The following is a 15,589-nucleotide window of genomic DNA, read 5'->3' as shown; positions in this document are numbered from 1 at the left end:
GGTATATTCACTCAAACAAAAGCCTGAAGACAAAAAAAAAAAAAAATCTAATACTTGGTCCACATTTAACTTGAGAAAAACAATAGACTTACAAGTCCCTTAGCTTGTTCCATGTTGAATAAAAGAAACAAAACTACACAATTGATGTATCTTGTTTACGCATCTGGTTTTGATCCTAAGGTAGACCAAGCAATATATATATTTTAAACTTTCTCAATTCATTCCCTGACACCTCTGCAGGTAACCTAGAAAAGTCAAATGAAACCTTAGTACTATTTACACACATCTGTTAAACATTGCCAACTCCTGTAACAACCACCTTGGGTAAGAGTGTAGCATCTTAAAAGCAAGATTTCTTAGGTAGTATTTATTCTGTTACAATGTAAAGAAAGCACACTTTTCATTTTCTTTCAAAATTATGCAACTTTTGATTTCATACACTGCCGTCTCCCTAGAAAGTACCACCTACAGTATATGAGCAATATATTCATTATCAAACCATTTGACGAGCTGTACCCTAAATACAGTTTAACACTCAGGTGTGATTGCAAAAGCACTGAGCATTTTAAGTTTTTATCTGCTGTTGATGTTTCTAATAGCTGATATTATATTCCTTTTATAATGGCTTGAAACATTTGCTCAGTGCAGACCAAAGAGAAGGTAAATTGGTGAGTGCCTTGTTTGTATGAGTTATGTGCTATGCTGGTCTTCTTTTATCAGAATCATTCCTTCAAGTATATCCTCAATTTCATAATCAGGTAAATTGTAGCTTACGTAATCAAAGTAGAGCTGGGATGAGAGCTGTGTTCTGACTGTATATATAGCCCATGCTCACCTGAAGCCAAGAAACAGAGACAAATATCCCCAATTCTAAATGCTAGAGGCTGCTACATGGTCATCTAACCCCGTTCCTGTTCTGAACTGTGCACTGAGATGATATTCCCAGTCTCTCTCGCAATTCATTATGATCACCTCATGAACTTCAGCCAACAGAATGTGAGCTGAAGTGATGTGATCCCTGCAAAATCTCCACATGAAACTCATGCTCTTTTCCCCTCTTAAGTGGCTGAAATGAACCCCATGCCCAGGTCACCTGTGGGAGCCGAGCGTTGGGCGGGCAGAGTGGAATGATGACAGGAGCCTGGATCCGTGAGCGACCACTTAGTGGCAGGCCAAGGACACCACACTGGGCTTTAAGTGACTAAGAAATGACTCTCTAGTGTAGTAAGCTACTGAGATTTAGCAGTTTATGGTTGCAGAAGCCAGCATTACCTAACATACTAGGAAATACTAGGAAATAACACTCCATCTAAAGATTAAAATACAACCATTAAAATAATATTTTTGAAAAAATATTTAGTATTTAGGTAATGCTTGTGTTATAAAGTGGAATTTTAAAAGTAAGATATAGAACAGCAAGAATAGTATTTTCCCAAGTTTAAAAACAAACATTCCCTCTCTATTATATTTATGTAACTAGGTACACAGAAATCAGTGTTGTTGACTGAACGAATGGATGCATAAAAAAATGGAATATGTTCACATCACGCCAGGTTCCCTCTTGATCCTGGGACAGGAGGAGGCCTTTACTGATTTGCACTTTTCTGTATTTCCTAAAATCAAAAAGACGAGCATACCCCTCTCATAACCAGAAGAGATTTGTCTGTTTCTGTTTAACTTTTCTTTAAAAAGGCCAATACAGCCATACAGACGGGCAATGAGGAGCTAGCTCTCACGCCCGCAGACCCCAGGCAAGGTTGTGCTCCATTTGCTACCCCCTAAGGTAGCCTCTGACATTCAGAACTACCCAATGCACACGGGCACGCCCAAGCCCCCAGGACAGTAATGCCCAGGGCAGCCCTAGAAAGCTAGACCATGCACATACTTCTCTGTTCACTGACAACGAGGTAGCTTTAAGAAGCAAGTAAATAGTAAACTCCATTAATGACACACTGAACACACAGAAATCACGTCAGTTACCGTGGACACACAAGCATGGGCAGGCGGGGATCTGGCGACCTCCGGAACCAGTTCCTAAAGAAAAGCCTCCCGTTAGCTAAATGAGGGCTACCTAAGATCACACTTGCAAAACGCCCAGCACAGGCCAGGCCTGGGGCAGGGGGCCAAAGGTTGAAGGCCACCACTCTTACTTTTATTGGTTAAAGTGGGAAAAGATGAACTAATCCTTGCTTTATTAAACAGCCAACACTCCAGGTGAGGCCCTGACTTCAAAGCACTGTTATTCGTTTCTGAGGCAAGGGACAGGAAGCTACCTGTGAAGCCTGCCTCCCCACAGCCTGCCTTGATCTCACCCTCCGCTGGTAGGCATCCTGCTGCTTCTAGTCTGTGAGCAGAGACAATTAGGGGAAAGACGTTTTAGCACAGAAAAAGTCTAAGGAGACAACCAGAGAATCTCATTTATATTTGCAGACTCGGGAAGAAGAGAAAAGAACATTTTATAAAAGCGGGATCTCTTTGCAAAAATACGTCCAATAGGAACCGGGAACATCTCGATAGAGTTAGGGAATGCCTTTATGTCAATTCGAGTGTTCCTTTAAGAAGGATCTGTAAGTAAACGTTAGTAAGTGAAAATTTTATGAATAACAATATTTACTGAGCACTTAACTATATCTCAGGACCTAAATAACCATAAAGTAGATTACAGAAAAGATATTGGGAGGCTCAGATAATCACCAGGGAGGTGGGCAAATGAGGCTCAAACACTGGAAGGAGCCCAGGGGCAGAGCAGTGGGAGGGTCAAATCCCACCACAGAGCCTCCGGGCAGCACAGTCTCCACTGCTTCCGAAGAGCAGGCCCTGCACCACCTCCGAAGGTGCGTCCGCCTTACCCTTGCTTCTTTCATCCCTGACTCTAGGTTCAGAACAATGGGCGGCTGACATGGTGGAAGAATGAAGATTTACTGCGCAGAAACCAGTGTTATCCTCACCTGTCATTATAAAACAACAATGACCATCATCTCAACACAAAGGCTGCAATTTCTTTTGGCAAGATCCTAACCAAATAACGTGGAATGACAAAGCCACAACAGTCAAGGAGGCTTGCGATGTATTTTAATGTCTTAGGATTAACATGACAACATCAGTAGTCAACAGCAGTTCCCTTTTTATATGAAGTAGGATTTGATTTATATAAAGCAAAAAGAATAAGCTGTCATACAGACAAATGAAAACATGTTGAGGCTAAGGGCAATGCAAAAGTCAGCAAGGTCAACAAAAGCCCCTTAGCTCCACTTTAGGGTGCAGGTCATTAGCTGGGAGAATATTAATTTTCTATTCATATTTTGATTTCTTTCCTGGTAAAACATATAAAACAATTTTTGACATATAATCATCTTGCTCAATCAAATGTTGAGTCTCATATCAACATGAATGGAATATTTAACAAATTGTGGGGATTCCAAAAACTAAAAAGCGGAGGTTCTAATTAAGTTTCATCTATGCTTAATGCAAATACTCTTTTAAGGCAGGCCTACTGAATTAAGTGAGAGACACACATTCTTTCATGCACCTTTAAAGGCAACAGAAAGGGAGCATCCAGGTTAGTTATGCGCAAGTGGTTATTCTATAATCATCTGTTGCTTTTATACATTAGATTTAACCCATCCAGGTGAATATATGTAAATCATAAACCTCCTGAGAAAATTGTAGACAAGAAAAAACAATGCCTTCCCTGAAGTGATTATAAAAGGTACTCACACGAACTGCTACAGAAACGACTATTACCCACATATTAAAAACTTAATTCACCCAGCCAAATTTACACTCTCAGACATAAGTCCATTTTCTGGTTATGAAAATGGACTCAGTATCTCATTGTTATGAATTGTGTTTGAGAAACAAAAGGTTTGCATTACCCATTTTAAACAAATGTTCAAATTAACAAGTTTTCTACAACTATATGGCAAAATGTTCTATTGCCCAGAGATACAACAAAATGAATCATTAAGAAAGTATCTGCAGATTACGCAGTTTCTATAAATTGCTCCTCCGAACCTGCTGTTTCTAGTTTTAATTCAATCGTCTAATTTTATTAATATATATGCCATCTTAAAAATGCTGACTCACACATAAAAAATCTTCCCAGCACATCATCATCAAGTGAGCAAAGAGGAAAAATGCTCGGGGAGATTAAATCTAATCTGGCTGGGTAGAAACTTCTCAAGTTTTTAACCTTATACTGCCTGTTTCCTTGCTTTCCAAATAACAATGCTGCAGTAAAAACGGCAGGACTTGGCAACTGACAGAACATGACAGACACGAGAGGCACTGGAGACGACCTGGAGGTATCTCAGCTGGGTAAGCAGAGGGACCTAAGAGGAAGAGAAGTTTAGAGCAACCTAGAGATGGCCAGTTCCAGCTGGGCCAGGAGGGAGGGAGACACCCATAAATGGTGGACAACAGCCAACTGGGAGTATGGTTCAGACACAAAGAGAGGTTTGTAGACAACAGAGACAACTGGAAATCACAGGCATGCCTGATACCAACATCCAGGTCCAAAATATTTTATAAAATGTCATCTCATTTCAAAACACATCAAAAATAAAGTAGAAAGGTAAGCTTATGTATTTCAATCATTTATCAACATTTCGAATTAAAATACGAACTCTCCTAACACATGATCAATGAGACACTGATTACCATCTGTCTCTCGCTTTTCTGAATTTGAATCATGACATCAGGAAGCTCCCTGAAATTATATGCTGTTGATGACGACGACAGCGATGGTGGCAATGAAATCTCAGCGCGCTTACTGCACGTCGGGCGTATTATCCCCCCATGTAACTTCCCTATTAAAATATAAAGTGGAGGCCCCATTTTCAGGACGATCAGAAAGACATATGTGTGAACCAGTTTTAACTTTAACCTCAAATCCATTTGTTAAAACTCCAACAGTGCTCTTGGTTCATATCAATCTTGTGGTGACAAAGCTGTAAACACTGGAGTTTTGCCAGATTCTTCTTATTTTGCTTTCTCCGGGCAATCTCAGTGACAGGAGTACTTCCTTTTATATTCACTATCACCCCGGTTCACCCAGATAGACTTGGCACCATCTCCTCTTCCAATACCATAAATTTCCCCACTGATCAAAACTGTCTATTCAGCCTGACCAACGTGGCTCAGCGGTTGAGCATCGACCTAGGATCCAGGAGATCAGGGTTCGATTCCCAGTCAGGGCACATGCCCGGGTTGCAGGCTCGATCCCTGGTGGGGGACGTGCAGGAGCAGCCGACCAATGACTCTCATCCTCAAAGTTTCTATCTCACTCTCTCCTTCTCCCTTCCTCTCTCTGAAATCAATAAAGATATATTAAAACAAAAAACAAAAAAACCCACAAAAACTGTTTATTCAACAACAAAAACCAGAGGAGACCTTCCTTCTACAAATGCTGAGAAAGGGAATTACTCGTTCATTCACCAAATGAGGCACCTGGATTCGTCCTTTCAATTCCCTTTGAACTCTGAGCAGTACCGCAGAGAGGCCCTCCTGAGGCTGCACCATCTAAAGATTGTCACAGGGAGGTGACGCACAGCCACGTCCCTCTCAAACCTTTCATCCAGTTTGATTTTCTTAAAAACTGTTCCTCAAAAATTAAAATGGCTTTTTCAAAAGTTAATTTTCATTTTTTAATTTTACTTTTCATTTTTTTAAACTGGCCTCACTGTCTCTCTTCCTCTCCCTCCCCCTGGCCCCAGCACGCAAAGGCTACCTTGCTAATTTCCGCAAAGCAAAGATTCTGTCTTACAAACACAGTACACACTCCTCAACCACAAAAAGTGGCTAAATAAATGCTTATAACACAAATCCAGGACTAAGAAGCCAATTAGTTCAGTAAGTCCAAATGCCCATGACAGTCTGAAAGCGAAGTCTCCCGGCAGTGCTTGACGGGGGGGATCAGTTGGCGCCCCGAATTCCCTAAGGAAGGGCCTTGGACCTGGGACACTAGGGTGTCAGCACATTTAAGGAAATAAGGGAGAAAGTGAAGCCCAAAGACCAATGTGAACTTTGCATTTCTTTGCTCTCATTACCCAGTCCCCAAAGCACAGGAGTATAAAACAAAATGATCCTTTCACACAAAAAGGCTCCAACACTACCCTCCACTGAGTCTATTACCAGAGTTCACTGAGGAGCACTCATCCAGGTTTAGGGCTAATTTACTGGGGTAGGGTCACCTTAAAGGACAATTTTGATAGTTTTGAAAATGAAAGCAATTTTCATTTCTTAACATACTGGTTGCTCTTACCTAAAACTAATACCAAATAATATGAAATGTAAACTGTAACTGAAAAATAAAATATATATGTATCTCAGTTGCTCTCAATTTCTACATTTAGCATCTGAAAACTACAAATTAATTTCTTTCTAGAGTGTAAGTTCTACGGAGAAAGAAGGGTCGTTACCCTCCCACAGCTGTACCCATGGTGCCTGACGCATGGTTGACAGTAGCTGACAGAACAGAAGGATCTGGTACATAAGCATCTGAAGGAACTTTGAAAGGGAGAGAAAACTACTACTATCAGCTGAAGCACCTCACTGCTTTTTAAAGAGCATAGAAAATTGTAAGACTGAGCCCAGCAGGCGAGGCTCAGCAGCTGAGCATCGACCTAGGATCCAGGAGATTGAGATTCGATTCCTGGTCAGGGCACAGGCCCGGGTTGTGGGCTCCATCCCCAGTGGGGGGCGTGCAGGAGGCAGCCGATCAATGACTCTCTCATCATTGATGTTTCTCTCTCTCCCCCTCTCCCTTCCTCTCTCTGAAATCTTTTCAATAAAGATATATTTAAAAAAAAGAAAGAAAATTGGAAATTAGGAAGCCTGCCTCTACCTTACACTCTCAACGTGTCTGTGCTGCCCGGGCGAGGTCAGTCAGCAGATGCTCTAGCCTTCGCCTTGCCTGGGAAGCACCTGTTCTCCGGGTGCTTGTGGAGAATGCGGGGTGTCCGCGCCCAGCTGACCGAAACGGGAGCCCCAGCCACAGGTCTGACAAGCACATGGCATGCGGCTGGTGTGAAAGATGGGCCGGAAGTATAAAATATAAACAGCATTCGAGAAGATAAGGACCGGAAAGAACGTAAAATAACCCACTGATAAATTATTTTATATTAACTACATATTGAAATCATATTTTGAATATATTGGTGTAAACAAAATACATTATTAAAATGAATTTCATCCATTTCTCTTTAGTTTTCTTAAGGTGACTGAGAAAATGTGAAAATGTTTATGTGGCCCATATTGCATCTCTACTACAGTCCTGCTCCAGGTCAACAACAGGAGAGTCTGGATGCCACCAGGAGGAAAGTCCACAAAGAAACAGGCAGCAGAAGGGGCTGGCTGCTGTGGCTCAGTGGTGAGAGTCCACCCATGAACCAGGAGGTCACTGGTTCGATTCCCAGTCAGGGCACATGCCAGGGTTGCGGGCTCGATCCCTAGGAGGGGGCGGGCCGGAGGCAGCCGGTCGATGATGTTTCTCTCTCATCTATGTTTCTATCGCTCTAACCCTCCCTCTCCCTTCTTCTCTCTCTAAGAATCAATAGAAACATATTTTTTAAAAAAAACAAAAACAAACGAACGAACGAAACCCAGACAGCAGGATCTGATTGCTCATTCAGGGATGTTGCTCCCTCGCTGATGTTTCTACCTCTCCCCCTCTCCCTTCCTCTCTCTGAAATCAACAAAAACATATTAAAGAAAAAGAAAAGACCCACCATGGCACGGGGAGATAACCGCGTTAGCCTTGATTTGCAGGTGAGAAACTAAGGCACTGATGGTAACTGGGAGAGCAAAACTCTGAACCACCGTTGGCCTGACTTTGAAATGCATGTTCTTCCCCTTTCTCTCCTCCAGTCACTCAGAGGGAACATTCCCATGTTTTACAGGCTTAAAAAAGGCGGCCAGCTACCTCTCCTGGCCGACCCTGCGATGGGCCTCTCTTTGACACTCCATACCCTTCAACCACATTTCTCCTAGCAACTAAACCACAGATAAGAGTAAAGTGCCTAAAACTCAGGAAAATGACCAGACTGACACCCCACATGCTGCTCTCTTCTGGAAAAGAACAGTCTCCCTAACTGGGCTTTCTGGCCTTTGCAACTCAACGTCCTCCACTGTCCCTCACTGTAAGTATGACCCACAACAAAGCACTGTAACGGTGGGAATGCTGCCTGTGACTTCACTAACTGGGCCAATGGCTTACTCAGTTTCTTAGCGGCCTCCAGAGCTTCGCTCGCGTTGTCCACTACAAAGAATCTCTGCACTTTCACTCCGTTGTCAGCCATCAGCTTCTTGCTCTGGTACTCCTGCAGGTTCAGCCACCGCCTGGGGGTTAACTGAACTGCCTAGAGAGATTGGGGGAGAAGTAAAAACACTTATTAATAACAAGAGAAACAACAGTCAGCCTATATGGCCAGTCTTACAGGTACCCTCAAATGGCAATCAGCAATACAGATTTTAGACAAAAGGAAAAATCTATCTAAATTCTTCATGCTTAATTGTCTGTCTAATCAAAATGTTAAGAAACTATGAAAACTCAGTAAGATCTATGTCTAGTTACCAGTAATGTACCCAGGTTGATTTCCTGGTTTTGAAACTGTAGGAAAACTGTTAGATGTCAACACTAGGGAGCTGGGTGAAGGGTACATGTACACAGGGCTCTTGCACTATTTTTACAGCTCCCTGTGAGTCTGTAAGTATTTCAAAATAAAAAGTTATTTTTTAAAATAGTAAGGACTCTATTACATAGCATATGTCTCCCCCATCCCCACCCCAAATAAATAAAGTTCACAGCATTATTTCAATACCCGTATGAACATTGTTAATCATTTTTTAACATTTTGAGGTCAACTGGGCACAAACTAATCCATTTCTTTACTGAAGTTTTTAATGGAATCTAGGTATAATCATTACATGTTTAATGGGATTATCTCCCACACATCAAAGTTAAGTGCAGTAACCTGAGTCACCATTAATTAAACTAGTTCCTAAAAACTGCAACTCCTGTAAGAAAGCAACCTTGCTACGCATCAGTTAGTTTCTGTGTTGAAAGAAAATGACATAAACAGATGCTTCGAATTTTATCCAATAAAATCAACAGCATACTCCATCAAATCCATAAGCCCAAAGTTTAAAAGAAGAAAAGAGAAACAGGAAAAAATGAATACACTTAGTTTAAGCTCATTTCTATCCATGAGTCATGATGCAAAGGACCCACTGCTCACAGGAGGAAGGATGACAATGCCATTAATGCACAAAGAAACCAAAATATCCATCACATAACTGGGCCACAGGACTGGTGGCTGAAGACCTCCTGACGCACCTGCCTCCCTGTGGTTTCCGTCAGGGGCCTCGGTGGACATCCAAGGCAGTGCCACACAGACTATCAACTGAGGTCCACGGGGCTTCACCACATGCAACTGTGAGCTTTCAGCACCTCTAATGTGTCCTTAAAATGGCACTTTGTTCTGGAACCTCAGAGCTACCATGCACTCAAGAAGCTCTTTTGGACAAGGGCTATTGCAAAGAGGCTCCAGCACCTTGCAACTAGTTGGGTTCCACTCAAGGCCGGTGAGTGTGTCATCTTCTTTGTATCTTAACGAAGAATGTGAGGCACTTGGCATATGGGAGACACTCAAAAATACCAGCTGGATGTCCACATGAATCAACCCTGCCTTTTGCCCCTTTATTCAGATCCCTTTTCATTCCCAGAAAATTACCTTCTCTAAAAATAGAAAAGCCCTGCAGACCTGAAATAATCGTAATATAATTTACACACGCTTTTAAAAAATTCAAATTCTGACATGATTAAACCTAAAGATATCTTTATGTTCTATCCTTATTAATATTGGAAATGATGTTTTCAATACTGAAGTTGCCTGCACAATTCTTTAGATATAAATATACCCAGATAAAAATAAATTGCCAGGTAAGCAATGCTCAAATCACTGACTGGGTATTATATAACTATATATGATTTATTAATCTTACTTCTGAACTTTTAAGTCTTGATGAAACATTAATAATATAAAAAACATAAAACTTCAAAAATGAGCATATTCATTGTCTCAATATTCTTAATAGCACATCAATAACATACCAAAAAAACCTCAAGTTTCAGGCATTTAGTAAAAGCTCCCTAAAGAAAGAAAAGGTTATATATTAGATATGTGCCATATTCAGGGGCCACTTTTAAAAGGCAAATGGGGAAGGATCAATAGATTAAGTCTATGTTGACATACCAATTTAAAACCGTTAACAGAAGAAGAAGAAAAAATACAGTTGAAAAGAACATTTTAGAGAGACTAAAAACAGCCACAGCGTGGTCACAGTCGATTCCTTTTCATCAGAACACTCACTGTATTAATTTTAGATATTCTAATGCAACCTGCTGCAAACTAATTGGAATTGATCCAGACACCAGCTTCATAGACATATAATACACACTGACTGCTTCTGCGCTGACTCAGATGAAAGCCTGCTGGAAGTCAGCTGCTCTTACATTGAAAACTAACACGGTGAACGCAGTTCTAAAGCCACTGCTGACTCCGAGCTCACTCCACAAAGTGATCAATACTCACCTGTGTTTGTCAACCCTGAACTTGGAAGAACAGGGTCACTGACGGGTCTAAAACATCATTAACTCAATTTCACGCATTAAGAAGTTGAGCTATATCTAGAGAGGAACAACTTAAGTCTACTTTTTGCATCTTCAGGAGGAAGAAAACAAGAGAGGAGACATGCTAAGCAAAGGGTGGTGTAAAGTATGCTGGGAATGGAATGAAACGCTGCCTAATAATGGTGATCATGTCAATCATCCCTTCTACTGCTGACTGAGCACTTACCATGCGTTAGGCACCACACTAAATACTCGTGTATCTAATAATCAAAACAACCATGAACAGTCAAGTATTACTATCTTTCTCATAGCTGTTAGTAATGCAAACCAACACCCATCCCTCACCTTCCTTCTTCCAGGCACTTCCTTGCCTTACCTGAAGTTAGATGAGGCCTTGTAACTAGCTCTGGCTGATAAGTCCCGAGTACACATGGTGTGTGACACATCTGGGCCAACACTGAATTATCAACTCTCTCACCCACAGAGTTCTCTCTCTCGACATGAGGAACGGCAGTATTCAAGGTGGCAGCTGCTGCACCAGCCTGGGGCCAGAGTGAGGACCACACATCCCCAGTGACTCACAAGGAATGTGGGGTGAAAACTAAAGCTTCGTGGACTTTCAGCCACTGAGATTCTGGGGATTGTTACTGTTTCAGAACCTAGCCTATCTACAGAACCTCTCCTGTCCTAACTATAGAACCATCCTATAAATTAGGAAACCCAGGCTGAAGGTTAAGTCACTGGCCCAAGATCACAGGAGGCTGTCAAACAGCCAAGCTTCTCTGATCAACAGTATTGATCACTGTGTGACACTGCCGGTTCCCTGCATTTGGATTCTGGCCCCACAATCCCAGAGGCCCTGGTGATGAAGATACACGGGGGAGTAAGATCATGTTCCTATCCTCAAATGTCTACCCAGAACAGCGCTCTCGTGGGACGCTGGCCCAGCAAGTAAGGAAAGCTGTGACGGCCTCAGACTTCAGGAGAAAGGGAGGTGGAGATGAAGAGGGTGCTGGCCTAAGACACTAGAATGGTAGGAGTAATTTATTTCAACTCCTAGGAAGAGAGCTACCTGTTATAACCATAGGCTAATAAATATCTCCATCGCAGAAGTCAGGGACTCCATGAACTCTGGAAGGGAGCAATGGAAGGGAGTTTAAAGATCATCTGACGCAGGGCCTTTCAATTGTGGCTGCCAGCTATCTGCCGGCGCCTCCAGCTCTCCCCTTCTTTCCCATCCAGATTCCGCTAAATATAAGGCTCTGTTCAGACACTGGACAGGCTTTGCCTTCTTCTTTCTGAGTCAGGTGGAAACTCTGGCAGTAACTGCACCTCCTCTGAAGTCCCAGGTCCCTCAGACAACTTCTTCCACAATTCCAGCGTGACCATCTCCCCACCATGCCTCCTGCACCCACTGGGGCCCTGGCCCCGTCACCCCGCCTTCCACTCCTTGGGCTGGCCAAGGATCTCTCCAGGTGCCAATCTCTGGGTTGTCTCGCCAGCCCTGTTTGCCTTCCATTGGTTCTAACACCTTTATAACTATTTGTCTTTCCTGGAAAAATCCTATTAAAAGACCTGATGCTCCACAGAGCCTGCAGGTGCCCCTCCAAGGCAGGGGAGCAGGAGGAAATGGCAGTGGTCCACTTATGAAGGGGACACTGGTGACACTAGGACCCTACTCTGTTCAGTTTCTGGGGCAGGCATGTCTCATATATTCAGATTCCAAGGTATGAAAAGACTGCTGGGGTCCAACCTCCTTAGTTTACAGTGAGGAGCCTGAGGCCTAACCTGGGGATTTAACATGCCTGGGACCCTACAGGGAGCCAATGGCCAGATGGGAACTGGGCAAGTTCCAGTTTTCACTCCCTCTTTCACACAGATTTTGGCAAAGTGACCATATCAGGAAAAGCATCATGTTCTCAAAACAGCGTGGTGGACAGGCGCCTCGCTTTGGCTTCTTCGGGACTTGTACCCTGACCACCTGCTCCCCTCCCTGCCATGTCCCTGCAAGAGCCACCATTTCTAAGCTGGAAGGGGAAGGAGGAAATGTAACTTAAAGAAAAGCTGCACACAGAAATTTAAGAGCCTACGGAACAAGGAAGCAGAGGCAGAGGTAACAGGAGGAAAGTGAGCCCGGCCAGCATGGCTCAAGGGTTGAGCATCGACCTAGGATCCAGGAGATGGCGGTTCAATTCTGGGTCAGGGCACATGCCCGGGTTGCAGGCTCCATCCCCAGCAGGGGGCGTGCAGGAGGCAGCCGATCGATGACCCTCATCACTGATGTTTCTCTCTCTCCCCCTCTCCCTTCTTCTCTCTGAAATCAGTAAAACATATTAGAAAAGAAGAAGGAAAATGAAGGAAAGCACAAATGGACCCAGAGACCAGAAGACTAGGACTAAATGGGAAAAAAACTCACACCAAAAAAAAAGCCCCACAATTAGGCAGCCACACAAAACAACGACATGACTGGGAAATCATCCTTGGCCCATGGCTCCAGAGGTGTGGAGACTACTGAAATGGCATCCCAGGAGGAAAAAAATCACTAAAGGGAGCCTAGAAAGTAATGTCGTCAGCTAGGCACCCCTAAAGGGAGAGCCTGTGAGCAACATCTGCCCACGGGCTCCGGGCCCACAGGCGCCAGCACCCAAGTACTCAGAGCTCCTACAGCAGTAGGCGTCCCTCGGGAAAGCAGCACCAAGGAGCGTTAGAGCCAAAATCTCACTATAGCAATCAGGAAAACAGAAATTAAAACAGAAAGAAGAAGCCACTCTACAGAAAGGAACAGGGTTCGATGATGTCACTGTGAAGGTACAGTGAACCGTCTCCTCATACTCTATCCACGCAGATAAAACCCCCAGGCACCCACCTTCCAAAACAACCTGACAGCATTTGTGAAAACTAAACGCCCACCCATGTGTTGGGCACTGGAAAGTCTACCTCTCAGGTCTAACCCAGCAAAGCGCACACATGGTCTGGGGACATATACAGGGATCTTTTGTGCGGTGTTATACATGGTGGAGGTAAAGCTGGAAGTGACCTAAATGCCCATGGAACAAAAGATGGGCAAAATGAGCCACAGTATATCCGGACCACGTGAGGCATTTAAATATCTATGCGAACACAGCAGCACCCGGATCCAGCGCTCCCTACATCCTCAGTTCCCTTGGAACCCGTGTGCCAAAACTTGCAAGCAACCATGTGAACCTCCAGCACCCTTTTCCTGGCTGCAAGGACCTAGAAGCCACCTGTGGAGGAGGGAGTCGGCCTGAATTATTCAGTTACCACATGGAGGACCACTGCCTCGGAGCCACCTGACCCACGTTTGCATGAATGAGAAATAAGTCTCTGATGTGTTTACCACTGAGATCCTGGGAATAACCTGTAATAGCTCACTGCCCAGTCTAGCCTCACGAGTACGAACATCCTAACCCTGACTGTTCTTCAAGGCATGTTACGGAAAGAAATCAGCAATTTTCTCTCAACATAAAATAGAGTAACATATATATTTCAGGCACACATGTCCACACGCAAAGCAACATTCTGTATCTTTAAAGAGCGCTCTGTATAAGTAAATGTATGTACAAGAGAAGCCCAGATGAAGCTCACCAAGCTTAATGCCAGAAACGAGGGGGGCAGACCTGGAAGACGGAGCTCAAAGGAAGATTTAACCCAATCTACAATCTTTTTTTAAAAATTTTATAGAAAAAAATCATTCATTATTTCTGGAATGAAAACCAATCTACTTAAAAACAACACTGGGCCCGGCTGGCGTGGCTCAGCGGTTGAGCATCGACTAAGATCCAGGAGATGGTGGTTTGATTCCCGGTCAGGGCACATGCCCGGGTTGAGGGCTCGGTCCCCAGCAGGGAGCGTGCAAGGAGGCGGCCCATCAAGAACTTCTCTCTTAATTGATGTTTCTCTCTCTCTCTCCCCCTCTCCCTTCTTCTCTCTGAAATCAATAAAGACATATTAAAAAAAAAACACTGAGAGGAAATAATCAAGCCTAGGCTTTAACCCAACTACACAGCCTTCAGTCTCTATTAATGTGTCTGAAAGTGAAGGGCTTACACCCTCACTTTATGTAGCAGGGCTCTTGAGAGGCAGCATGAAACCAAGGTGAGGGTAGAGGGGACAAACGCTTGTGTTCTCTGTCACACAGAACTACCACCTCCTATAAATTCCTGCTGTTCCATAGGAAGGGCTCTTAGGCCTCATTTTGAGCCCTCAAGAGCAATGAGACAGTGGAATACAACCAAGAAATTAGCTGCAAACTCAGAGAAAAATAAAATTCCCTCTTGTGATGGGCAAGGCAAGGAAGGCAGATGCCGAATGGGCCATGGAAGGCGAAAAGTTGGTAGATGTCTGTTATAGTTTAGTTTTTGCCAAGATCATTCTCTCTGCAAATTAACACCCATAAATCTACCTTAGTCATGTTACCTAGGAAATACTAGGCTTCAAATAAACATGTTGGTGCAGATGAAAAAAAATCTCAATATGAGTATCATAAAATAAAAGACCTGATTGCTTGAAATAGGCTCTGACGGAAAAGCCACTTCACTGATGCCCCATAAAAGAGATTAAGTAGAATCCGACTTTTAAGAGGAAAAAAATAATAATGAAGATAATAATAAAAAAAAATAGTATTTTTCTGTTTGGTCCTTAATGTGATAATGCCAGCACAGCAACTCCTTCAGAAAGAAAACATACTTCTAAAGAAAGAAAGAAAGAAAAGCAACATAGTGTGTGATCAGGAGCCTAAGCTCAGGAAAGGGAAAACTGCTAATGTGCGACACGGAAGAAAGAGCGGGAGCCAGGGACTGACACTTACATTTTACTCTGTTCAGGCTGAGTGTGCAGAGGCCTTCTTGGGAGTCACCTTTGAAAATACAGCATTAGCATCCCTTTTGTCTGAAACCAGAATGCTCCTGACCCCTCTCCATTTAGGTTATCCCTGTAACC

General features: G+C 43.3%; 1 protein-coding gene across 1 annotated transcript in view; it reads right to left on the bottom strand.

Annotated features, from left to right (window-relative positions):
* SUCLG2 (succinate-CoA ligase GDP-forming subunit beta) overlaps window positions 1-15,589 on the bottom strand; it is a 235,221-nt gene that overhangs the window by 171,927 nt on the left and 47,705 nt on the right. Inside the window, exon 2 of the mRNA XM_081159599.1 lies at window positions 8,216-8,357. Within this exon, the coding sequence (XP_081015725.1) occupies window positions 8,216-8,357 (142 nt within the window). The remainder of the gene's footprint in view (window positions 1-8,215; window positions 8,358-15,589) is intronic.

This window comes from Miniopterus schreibersii (assembly GCF_964146895.1).
Source record: "Miniopterus schreibersii genome assembly, chromosome: 15".
In the NCBI taxonomy this organism is placed as follows: Eukaryota; Metazoa; Chordata; class Mammalia; order Chiroptera; family Miniopteridae; genus Miniopterus; species Miniopterus schreibersii.
The sequence above is the reverse complement of the archived record's forward strand: the minus strand, read 5'-3'. Positions and strand labels throughout refer to the sequence as shown.